Source organism: Bubalus kerabau, chromosome 1 (assembly GCF_029407905.1).
Source record: "Bubalus kerabau isolate K-KA32 ecotype Philippines breed swamp buffalo chromosome 1, PCC_UOA_SB_1v2, whole genome shotgun sequence".
Classification (NCBI taxonomy): domain Eukaryota; kingdom Metazoa; phylum Chordata; class Mammalia; order Artiodactyla; family Bovidae; genus Bubalus; species Bubalus kerabau.
In genome coordinates, this window is record NC_073624.1 from 131,471,997 (window position 1) to 131,484,510 (window position 12,514).

Sequence of the window (12,514 nt, forward strand, 5' to 3'; positions counted from 1 at the left end):
CAAGCAACAAGCTCTCTGATAAAGTTTTTTTTTTTTTTTTAAAAAAGACAAAAGATGTGAGTATACTTAATGTGTTTGATCTAGACAGAGTTTGAAGGTTTTACATCTACAGTCAGGGTAGACAGTATTAGAGGCTCAACAGAAAGTTATGGGACTCTAGAGTAACTTAGTAATATTAACAACTACTTGTATTCAGTTAATAAGTTACTATATACTTACTGTTGGTATTAAAAGGAGTTACAACCAAGACCCAAGAAATACTGGAGGGTCTGGGAAGTAACAATATGGTAGACTCTAAGGGTTGTTGAATTTCATCTTTATTAAAGGTTTTGGAATCAGGGCAGGTAGTTTTTCAATGAGTGGAGGACAGAACAGAAATACAATGTGGAATGTCAGCTGAACAGAACTCAGATCAGTAACCTGGGTGTGAGTGACTGTAAATGGGAGATAATTAGGTGAGTGGGGATGAAACACCACTTTCAAACTCACTGATTTTCACCTAATGTTGGCTCCAGACAACTATGGAAAAGCAGGAATGACTCAAAGTGAACCATCTTCTACCTTGCTTTTGATTAATAGCACTCACATTATGGATCTGCTAAGAGAAAGAAGGCACCATTTCAGAAGATTAGTCCTCACAAAGAACTAGGGGATGATAGATCACACCACAGGTACTCAGGGCTCTTAGGTTTGTTTGTTTAAAAAAATCTCAGTGGTTTGATGTTATTGATAAACTGCTTCTACATCAAAAGAAAAATAAAACAACACCTACCCAACATTTTTATAACATACCATCTATAGAAGTTCAGTAATTTTGCAGGAACATTCCGATAAGTGTCGACAACATCCACAAACACAATGTCGTCATAGAGGCTGCTTTCCTCCTTTAGTAAGGCATCCTCCTCGTGGAGATTATGTACATGATCGAGAAGTCTTCGAGGGCGAGAATGAAGGGTTTTTAAAAGAGCATCGCCTTCTAAAAAGAGAGAGGGGGTTTCAGGATGGGGAGCACGTGTACACCCGTGGCGGATTCATGTTGATGTATGGCAAAACCAATACAATATTGTAAAGTAATTAACCTCCAATTAAAATAAATTAAAAAAAAAATAAAAAAATAATAGAAAATATAAATAAAAAGAGTTGGAAAAAAGAGCTACTGCAAGCTTAAGACCTAGAACTTGTAACATTATCACACTAATACTCCTCCCAAGGCAACCTAACAGAAAACATTTGTTAGGGATTTTGAGGGAGGGAAACCAGGACCCCCACACACTGTTGGTGGGAGGATAAACTGAGGGGCTCACTGTGGGGAGCAATTCAGCAACACCTGGTTAGGCTGAACGTGTCCGACCGTGCAACTCACTAAGTCCAATTGTAGGTGCATTCCCAGAGACACTATTTTACACAGTCACAAGGGTATTTATGGCAACACGTTTGTGACAGTGAAAAATGGAACCAGTCTAAATGCCTACCAATAAGAATGGCTAAATCATGGTATATTCACATAATGGGATACAGCAGTTAAACAAATTAACCTGCATAGCAGCACTACTCACAATAGCCAAGACAGGGGAACAACCTAATGTCCACTGCCAGATGAATGGGTAAAGATATGGTACATATATACAATGCAATACTGCTCAGCCACAGAAAAGAATGATATAGCCTTTTGCAGCAACATGGATGGACCTAGAAATAATCCTTGTAAGTGAGGTAAGAAAGCAAAGGACAAATTCCACACAGTATCACTTATATGTAGACTCTAAAAAACAGTACAAATGAAATTATTTACAAAACAGAAACATTCACAGACACAGAAAACAGACCTGTGGTTGCCAAGAGGGAAAGGGAGGAGAGAGCGGGATAGACCGGGAGTTTGGGGTTAGCAGATGCAAACTATGTATATATAGGATAGATACACAACAAGGCCCTACTGGGCAGCACAAGGAACTGTATTCAGTAGCCTGTGATAAACCACAATGGAAGGGAATATGAAAAAGGAGCACATATGTATATATATATACACACACACACACACACACATATATATATATCTGTAACTGAAACACTTTCTGTACAGCAGAAATTAACACATTATAAATCAACTATACGTCAATAAAATAAATTAAAAAAAAAATCAACCTGATCTTGGATGTTAATAGGAACAGCACTAAAAAATAATGCTGAGTGAAAAAAAGTATTTTGCCAACTGCTATATATACTACACGTATAAATTATGAGATACTTTAATCAAAGCTGTATGTTGTAGGAGAGAGTAGGATAGTAAGACTGGGAAGGATGCACGCGAGCTTTAGGACAGTGGTGTCCGCTCCGAGGGGAGCAGGAGGAGCAGGGCTGGGAAGTCCTAGGAGGGAGGGGCTTCTACTGTATCTGAAATGCTTCATTTCTCCAAAAAAAAAAAGCAAATATGAAAAAATGCAAACATTTATTAGTTCTAAGCAACAAGGGCATAAGTGTTTCTTAATAGCACTATTTCTGGATTAATTATGCTATTCCATAATAAAAATGATTACCAATGTGCTTCAAAGACATTTTAATTACCATCTCACAAGCTAATGAATCATTTGTCACATTTGTGCATGGACTGTCCTCAAATAAGTCAGCAATTCTTTCAGTGGCACAGGATTTTGTCAACTTAGAAAATTAGAAAATCTCTGAAAAATGACAAATGGGTGTCTGAGCAGTGGGGGAAGGAAACAGAAGTAACTTAGTGCTCCGCTTTGTAACTGCAGACAGACTGCAGTGCGGGCTGAAGACCTGTTTCTGATTTCCGCCTCTGCCACTGTCTGTGGGATACTGGACACACGGCATGTTTCTGGGCCTCAGCATTCTTATCTGTAAAAGGGGGAGCCGGATTAAGTCTGTGGTTCTCAGGAATGCTTATGGAATACAGATTTCTAAGCCCCAAGCCTAGAGAGCCAGCGGGGCCCAGGAATCTGTATTTCTAACCTGTGACTTCCTGTAACTCTGATGTAGGTGGACCACAAACGACCCTTTGAGAAGCACGGGCCTAAATGATCCTGGGTCCCTTCTCAATTCTTACTGTAACATCCTGTCACTTTAAAGGTAAGGATAAATATACACAATTTAACCCTTGCAGGAAAGTATAAGTGTTATAAAATTATGGCAATAGGAAAACGGTTGGTAACAAGAGCAGAAATTAAATACAGGCTTTTTCAGTAACAGATTGTACACTTTGGCTTATATTGCATATATCTGGAAACTGAGTATACTATCTGTGTGTTTTAAATCTGACCATCTGTCTAGGTGCCATCTACAAGAATCATACAGTTTACAGCCTCTCAAACTTTAGAGGCATCAAATCCATCTAGCAAGCTTGTTAAAATACAGATATCTGAGCTCCAATCCTGAAGATTCTTAATTTTCTAACCTGAGGCAGGGCCCAGCCAGAGATGCTAACACCCAACAAAATTTGAGAATTTGTGTACCACGTGATTCTTAAGAAAACAGCACAAAAATTCTCAATTAAAAAAAAAAAAATCATAGTCAGCTTTTCAGATATATCCAGTACATGAGAAGTAAAATCTATTCATTCTAATTCCTTTACCCTTTCTCACCCGAACCTTAATCCTTTGGCCTCAGAGAGAAAATTTAAGATAAACAGTTGTTCAAGACACAGTAGCTGCTCCCTGTAGAAGAGTTCAGTGCCAGAAGTCTAAAGGGCCCCTCAAGTTTTTGAAGTCCCCTGACAGTACGGAGTTGAGATGACTGGCACAAGAAAGCAAGCTGTGGGACATTAAGTCAGATGGTGTGTACACCTGTAGCCACCCCCACGTGTGAGCTGCTTTATGAACCTGGCCTCCTGACCTGAGTTTTCCCCAGGGGAGCCATTAGCTAGTCTCTGGTGAGCTAAGTTGATATCACCCCGGCAGAGTGGTCTCATAGTTTTATGAAAATTCTCTGGACTAAAATTAAGGATCCCTAAACTTTACATCTTGATGTTTAATGGCAAGTCTGTGGGCAAAACCTATGTACCTATTCTGACTTTCCCTTAGGGGTAATGTAAATAAATACTGTGTGGGAACACTGTATAAATAAAGATGCTAGAGGAGAAAAAAGGTGCCACAGCCATTCCCATCTTCAAACTACATACAGTGGCCTCAAGTAGAGGGTTCTGTCCCATCCTCAGTCCTGCACGTTAAAGGAGTCCCCCGAGGAACTGCCTCTCAGAATACGGACTCTGCTTCACCTCAGGGTGACTTCAGAGGAGCTGGGTCCAAATTCTTTCATAGGAATCCCTGATCTGCAGAGCTGAGAAATCAGACAGGACCACCACTGGGCACCTTTGTTCTGTAAGTGATGCTCAGGACAAGTGACCACCACCAACAGCATCTACAATAGCTGTTCTTAGGGGTCACTAATGCAGAATTCTCAGAAGTTCACAAATATAGGTATTTCCAGAAGCATCACTGAAGACAAACACAGCGACTCCTTTTTGAGGGTGATACAAATGGTCTGAATTAGTGGAGGTGATAGCAGAATGCAGGATATACTAAAAGGTATGGAATCAAACACTTGAAAAGGATAAGCTATATGGTATGTGAATTATTTATCAATAAAAACTTTTTAATAACTAAAAAAAAAAAAATTACCTTTCATGACTAAAGTATGAAGATGAAGTAGGTGAGATTCAGTATGCTTTTCAACTTCCAACCAGCGGACTTACCCTGAATGGTATAAATAAAACCACCTGCAACTCCCTCCACACCTTCCATGAATTCATGAGGCAAGGCACCCTCCCCAGTCTGAAAGAAATAAGAACAGAAGTGCTTGATGCTTCATGGCTAAAAATACATTCCTTACACTTGAAAATTGATTTTGCAAAATTCATAACGTGACTCCATGGCACATGAATCCATCTAAGATGCTATCAGGATATCAGCATTCTATTTTTGCTGTTGTCGTCTAATTATTACAATGTCCAAGATAGGTATACCCAATAATCTCCGGACTGATGTTCAGAATTCCAGCTTACACAGAATCACATATTCTTGAATTTGCTACCAACATTATTACCAAAACCAATTTTATTTTACATCCTCAAACACCCACACTTAAAATTACGATCACGTACTTGGAGAATGCCCGTGAGTTCAAATACACCAGGCACATTTTAAAGGGTCTGCTCCCGTACAGTGAAAAGCCTTCTAAGCCAAGAGCTGAACCTGCTGACTAATGACGCCGAAGGTGCCCAGAGATTATTGTGCCAACAGCCAACAACAGCCCTGCCCACCTCTCAGCTTTGGAGGAGCTGCTGTTTTTAGAGACAGCCTCTTTTCACCTCACAGGTTACCCAAGGCCCTTCCTTGAAGTGAGGGGCTTCCCCTTTGGGTGAAGCTTGTCTCCCAGCTGCTGCAGGCTGGATCAGACCGTCAGTCAAGCCTCAGCACCTTTACAGCATTTTTTCTACATACTCACCCAATCAAGGGGCCTTACTGCTTGCCTAGTCCTTTTCTGAACAGATCCCTCTAGCAGAGCTCTACTGTACAAAGTAATGTTTTAAGGCCAGTGGACACACAAGTGTTCTGGGGTGACTGAGGTAAATCACCATTTAATTCAGAATATAATTTGTAGCTGAATGTGGAGAAAATTTCTAGAGGTGAATGCTACAGATTCCAACTTGTAGTTCCACAAAAGATTGCACACTTGTTTTTGGGGGGGTGGGGGGAAGAGTTGTTTTTTTCTTCTTTTTAAAAACTACACACTATACAGTTTGGGCTTGTTTAGAACTTGACACTACTTTATTAACTTCTATCTAAAATGTCACATCTTGGCTTTTATTTTGCTTTTGAAAATTTTCTGAGGTTATTACTTGCTGGCAAGGGAGCAAGGCTTAGGAAAACTTCCAGCTCTGTGCATTTATGATGAAAACCTTTATTTGCACTTGGGTTCCTTAGAATAGGCTCCAAAGCAATCAATTTTTTTTGTTTTTCCAGTTAGCTGAGTGTTAAAGCTACCGTTAACCCTCCACAAGGCTTCCTGGTGGCTCAGATGGTAAAGAACCTGCCTGCAATGCAGGAGACCCAGGTTCAATCCTGTGTCGAGAAGATCCCCTGGAGAAGGGAATAGGTACCCACTCCAGTATTCTTGCCTGGAGAATTCCATGGATAGAGGAGCCTGGCGGGATATAGTCCATGGGATCACCCATGTTGGACATGACTGAGCTTTCACAGCCCTCCACAACCATATTCATTCCCAAAGCAGATCATGTGAGTCTTTACCTTAATTCTAGCCCAAAACTCAGAAGTAAACTGATTTCCTTTTATGCAGTAAACTGAATAGTATAGAATTCTGTCATAACACATTGTATATTAAATAAAGGACTTTTCATAATCGAGGATGAAATCCTAAACATGGCCTCCAAGGCTAAGGCTGTAATTACACCTGAATGTCTGTCTATTTAATGTCTGTCTTCCTCACTGGACTGTAAATCCCTCTGTGGGACAGTTACGGGTCTCCCAAGATTGTTCTTGCCTCACAATGAGTATGCAATAAATGCTTTCTGAATGTATAATCACAAACCTCATGATTTTCATTTCAAATTCAAGGACTAATTTATGTGAATAAGGTTAATTAATGAAATGTACTAACCCTGTGAATTTAAATGCCAAGTGCTTTCCTAATCATTAGGCCAGAATTCAAGGAGAACAATTCTATGACCACACCACACCGCCACTTATTTATTTAAAGTTCATCATTTTAAGTCTGCTCACACCTTTTTATCATCCTACACTTTGAGAAATCTACCTGTTTTAAATTTTAAGAAAATCTGGCAAATGAAAAATAAAAACCACAAAGCCCAGAAATATAAATGACAGTGAATATTCAATCTTACTTTCTAATACTTTTGTCTATAGTATTGTAACTGACATCGTACTGTTAAGTGAGACTGAATACTCTAACTACTGCTGAGTAAATGAACTTAAAAAGATGTTAACCTAAAAACTAACAAGAAATAAAACATCATACTTCCTAAAATGCACTAATCGCAAACTGTCTACGAAGGCTGAAGCTATAAAATCACAGAACATTTGAGTTTTTCGTCTTTTACTATGGTGACTCAACACTTTCTATTACATATGTTCTAAAACATAAGATTCGTTGTTCCATATGAGTTGGTGTAAAAGTAAACTTAAAAACATTTTAAGATTTTAAAAAATGTTAAGGTATGCTAAACAACCCAAAATAAAAAAGGAAGGACTTACTGTAACGACTCTGAGAACTCCTCCTCCATCGTTAACGGTCACTTTGTGGAGATTCCTTGACACGAGGCCTTGGAGGTCTTGGCTCTCCCACACGATTGTACCTTCAAAGCTCTTTTGTAGAAAGATGAACACAGAGTCAGTTTCTTTATTGCTGTCATTTAGGTCTTCAGTAAGTTTCTAGGGACAGGTTTATTTTTCTAAGACACATCATTTAAAACTTCTGTTGTGCACCCCAACACACCAATAGTAACATTTTAGTGTGTATCTTGGAGTCTTTTTATGCACATCTAAATCAACATTTTCAAAGACCTCTTTTTGACAGTTTTACATGCTGCTGTTCTGTCATTTCCCACTGCATCAAAGGCATTTCCTTCTGTGACTTCAGCTGTTATGACTGCTCTTTTTCAAGGGCTTGTACCAATGCCATGGAGTGAATGCATCCTGAGTCACTCTAACATCTCCCCACTGGCACACATTTCAGTTCAGTTCAGTTCAGTCGCTCAAGTCGTGTCTGACTCTTTGCGACCCCATGCACTGCAGCACACCAGGCCTCCCTGTCCATCACCAACTCCCAGAGTTCACTCAAATTCACATCCATCAAGTTGGTGATGCCATCCAGCCATCTCATCCTCTGTCGTCACCTTCTCCTCCTGCCCCCAATCCCTCCCAGCATCAGTCTTTTCCAATGAGTCAACTCTTCACATTAGGTGGCCAAAGTACTGGAGTTTCAGCTTTAGCATCATTCCTTCCAACGGAAGCCCAGGGCTGATCTCCTTTAGGATGGACTGGTTGGATCTCCTTGCAGTCCAAGGGACTCTCAAGAGTCTTCTCCAACACCACAGTTCAAAAGCATCAATTCTTTGGCGCTCAGCTTTCTTCACAGTCCAAGTCTCACATCCATACATGACCACAGGAAAAACCATAGCCTTGACTAGACGGACCTTTGTTGGCAAAGTAATGTCTCTGCTTTTGAATATGCTATCTAGGTTGGACATAACTTTCCTTCCAAGGAGTAAGCGTCTTTTAATTTCATGGCTGCAATCACCATCTGCAGTGATTTTGGAGCCCCCAGAATTAAAGTCTGACACTGTTTCCACTATTTCCCCATCTATTTGCCATGAAGTGATGGGACCAGATGCCATGATCTTCATTTTCTGAATGTTGAGCTTTAAGCCAACTTTTTCACTCTTCTCTTTCATTTTCCTCAAGAGGCTTTTTAGTTCCTCTTCACTTTCTGCCATAAGGGTGGTGTCATCTGCATATCTGAGGTTACTGTTATTTCTCCCAGCAATCTAGATTCCAGCTTGCGCTTCTTCCAGCCCAGTGTTTCTCATGATGTACTCTGCATATAAGTTAAACAAACAGGGTGACAATATACAGCCTTGACGTACTCCTTTTCGTATTTGGAACCAGTCTGTTGTTCCAGGTCCAGTTCTAACTGTTGCTTCCTGACCTGCATACAGGTTTCTCAAGAGGCAGGTCAGGTGGTCTGGTATTCCCATCTCTTTCAGAATTTTCCACAGTTTCTTGTGAGCCACACAGTCAAAGGCTTTGGCATAGTCAATAAAGCATATATCGATGTTTTTCTGGAACTCTCTTGCTTTTTCAATGATCCAGCGGATGTTGGCAATTTGATCTCTGGTTCCTCTGCCTTTTCTAAAACCACCTTGAACATCTGCAAGTTCACGGTTCACGTACTGCTGAAGCCTGGCTTGGAGAATCTTGAGCATTACTTTACTAGTGTGTGAGATGAGTGCAATTGTGCGGTAGTTTGAGAATTCTTTGGCATTGCCTTTCTTTGGGATTGGAATGAAAACTGACCTTTTCTAGTCCTGCAGCCACTGCTGAGTTTTCCAAATTTGCTGGCATATTGAGTGCAGCACTTTCACAGCATCATCTTTCAGGATTTGAAAGAGCTCAACTGGAATTCCATCACCTCCACTAGCTTTGTTCGTAGTGATGCTTTCTAAGGCCCACTTGACTTCACATTCCAGGATGTCTGGCTCTAGGTGAGTAATCACACCATCGTGATTATCTTGGTCAATCTTTTTTGTACAGTTCTTCTGTGTATTCTTGCCACTTCTTCTTAATATCTTCTGCTTCTGTTAGGTCCATACCATTTCTGGCCTTTATCGAGCCCATCTTTGCATTAAATGTTCCCTTGGTATCTCTAATTTTCTTGAAGAGATCTCTACAGGAGACGGCAAGAGTGAACGTCAACATTCTAGGAATCAGCGAACTAAAATGGACTGGAATGGGTGAATTTAACTCAGATGACCATTGTATCTACTACCGTGGGCAGGAATCCCTTAGAAGAAATGGAGTAGCCATCATGGTCAACAAAGGAGTCCGAAATGCAGTACTTGGATGCAATCTCAAAAACGACAGAATGATCTTTGTTCATTTCCAAGGCAAACCATTCAATATCACACTAATCCAAGTCTATGCCCCAACCAGTAACGCTTTAGAAGCTGAAGTTGAATGGTACTATGAAGACCTACAGGATCTTTTAGAACTAACACCCACAAAAAATGTCCTTTTCATTATAGGGGACTGGAATGCAAAAGTAGGAAGTCAAGAAACACCTGGGCTAACAGCCAAATTTGGCCTTGGAATTCGGAATGATGCAGGGCAAAGGCTAATAGAGTTTTGCCAAGAGAATGCACTGGTCATAGCAAACACCCTCTTCCAACAACACAAGAGAAGACTACATATGGACATCACCAGATGGTCAACACTGAAATCAGATTGATTATATTCTTTGCAGCCAAAGATGGAGAAGCTCTATACAGTCAGCAAAAATAAGACTGGGAGCTGACTGTGACTCAGACCATGAACTCCTTATTGCCAAATTCAGACTTAAATTGAAGAAAGTAGGGAAAACCACTAGACCATTCAGGTATGACCTAAATCAAATCCCTTATGATTATACAGTGGAAGTTAGAAATAGATTTAAGAGACTAGATCTGTTAGAGTGCCTGATGAACTATGGACGGAGGTTCATGACATTGTACAGGAGACAGGGATCAAGACCATCCCCATGGAAAAGAAATGCAAAAAAGCAAAATGGCTGTCTGGGGAGGCCTTACAAATAGCTGTGAAAAAAAGAGAAGCGAAAAGCAAAGGAGAAAAGGAAAGATATAAGCATCTGAATGCAGAGTTCCAAAGAATAGCAAGAAGAGGTAAGAAAGCCTTCCTCAGCGATCAATGAAAAGAAACAGAGAAAAACAACAGAATGGGAAAGACTAGAGATCTCTTCAAGAAAATTAGAGATACCAAGGCACACATTTAGACCCGACTTCCCTGGTGGCTCAGATGGTAAAGTGTCTGCCTGCAATACGGGAGACCCAGGTTCGATCCCTGGGTTGGGAAGATCTCCTGGAGAAGGAAATGGCAATCCACTCCAGTACTCCTGCCTGGAGAATCCCAGGGACGGAGGAGCCTGGTAGGCTACAGTCCATTGGGTCGCAAAGAGTCGGACATGACTGAGCGACTTCACTTCACTTCACTTCAAATAACTAGTAAAGCAATGTGAGGCGTGTTCTGGTGTAAATGTTTATTTTCCCCAATAAATCTGGTTTTTTTTTTTTTTTTTAATAAATCCCCAATTTTCTGTATGACACAAGGAACCCAAAACTGGTGCCCTGTGAAAACTAGAGGGGTGGGATGGGTTTTAAGGTTTTAAGAGGGAGGAGATGTGTGTACCATGGCTGATTCATGTTGATGGAAGACAGAAACAATCACAGTACTGTAAAGTAATTATTCTCCAATTAAAGAGATGGAATTGCTAGGACAGTAACAGATATTTCATATGCATTTCGGCACACACTGCCTAATTGCCTGTCATTAGCAATTTATAAGAATGCCTGGTTTCACTCTCCTTTTCCCAGTGTGGGATATTAGTAAAAGAAGAGAAGTTTAAGCTAATTTAGTAGATTTAAAGAAATGATTTTTTAATTGGTGTTTCTTCTTGATTTTTGGGAGGGGTGCCACGTGGCCTGTGGGATCTAGTTCCCTGACCAGGGACCGAACCTGCACCCTCTGCAATGGAAGCACCAAGTTTTAACCACTGGACCGCCAGGGAAATCCCTGTGCCTTCTGATTTTTAATGATGTGTATCAATTATACTGTCTCTTCTGGGAAGTGCCTTGTCATGCTTCTTTACCATTTAACCACTAAGTTTTATATATTTCTTATTAGTCTGTATGAGCTTGTAATAAATTACCTTAATCATGTAATATTTTATATACTATTTTTCCAGAATTGTTTGCCACTTCATATTACAGGTTTCTTTGTTTTTTCTTTCTTTGGCCATGCCACAAGGCTTGTGGGATCTCAGTTCCCCAACCAGGGGTTGAACCTGGGCCACCACAGTGAAAACGCCAAGTCCTTACCACTGGACCGCCAGGGGATTCCCAGGTTTTTTTTTGTTTTTAATCCATAACTTTTATCTTGTCAAATCAGACAGTTTTCCTTAGTAATTATTAGTATTAAAATTGGAACTTAGAAGTTATGCTCTCGTCCCTCTTTTGAATTCTAGTATCTTCTAATCTCTCTACAGTTCCTGGTTTTAGTATCTGCGCATGGCTGGCTCCTCAGTACTGCCCAGGTCTCAGCTCCACTGTAGTCTCAGGAAGGCTTTCTCTAGAGACTGTACAGAAGGCAGCCAACTCCCAACTTCTATCGCGTCAGCCTGTCTTCTTTTCTTCATATTTATTTATTTGGCTGCACCGGGTCTTAGTTGTGGCTCGTGAAGTCTCAGCTGCAGCTGTGGGATCTATTCCCTGACCAGGGATGAACCCAGGCCCCTGCATCACGACTGTGGTCCAGTCTTAGCTACTGGACCATCAGGGAAGTCCCCAGCCTGTCTTATTTTCTTAAACCACTTAGCACTCTTGATATTTATTTTTCTATTGCCCATCTAACTGCTCCTCCCACTGGACTGCAAGCAGCAGAACAGCAGTGATCTTGTCTGTCTTATCAACCAGCATCTAGAATGCCTGATACCAGGCGTTACTCAAATAAGGAGCTCAATGACACTCAACTCAAAAGCAAGTAGAATTCTGGTATACAACAGGACATAAAAGATACAGGTTTAGCATCCTAAAAACATTTTATGTATTAAAATTAAAAGATAAAGTACTTTATAGTAATGTTTCATTCAACCAGCATTATAAGCGAACTAGACAGAACTGAACTTGTCCCATAAGCTAGGGCAATGATTTGCAAGCTTTTTTTAAAAAAAAGACAATAAAACTTCTCTACCA

At 40.4% G+C, this 12,514-nt stretch overlaps 1 protein-coding gene across 3 annotated transcripts in view; it reads right to left on the reverse strand.

Annotated features, from left to right (window-relative positions):
• B3GALNT2 (beta-1,3-N-acetylgalactosaminyltransferase 2) overlaps positions 1-12,514 on the reverse strand; it is a 66,253-nt gene that overhangs the window by 6,628 nt on the left and 47,111 nt on the right. For all 3 annotated transcript variants that reach the window (XM_055588725.1, XM_055588741.1, XM_055588733.1), the window contains exons 6-8: positions 7,248-7,358; positions 4,709-4,787; positions 793-976 (exon numbers count right to left, since the gene is read on the reverse strand). In XM_055588725.1, coding sequence (XP_055444700.1) covers positions 793-976; positions 4,709-4,787; positions 7,248-7,358 — 374 coding nt within the window. The remainder of the gene's footprint in view (positions 1-792; positions 977-4,708; positions 4,788-7,247; positions 7,359-12,514) is intronic.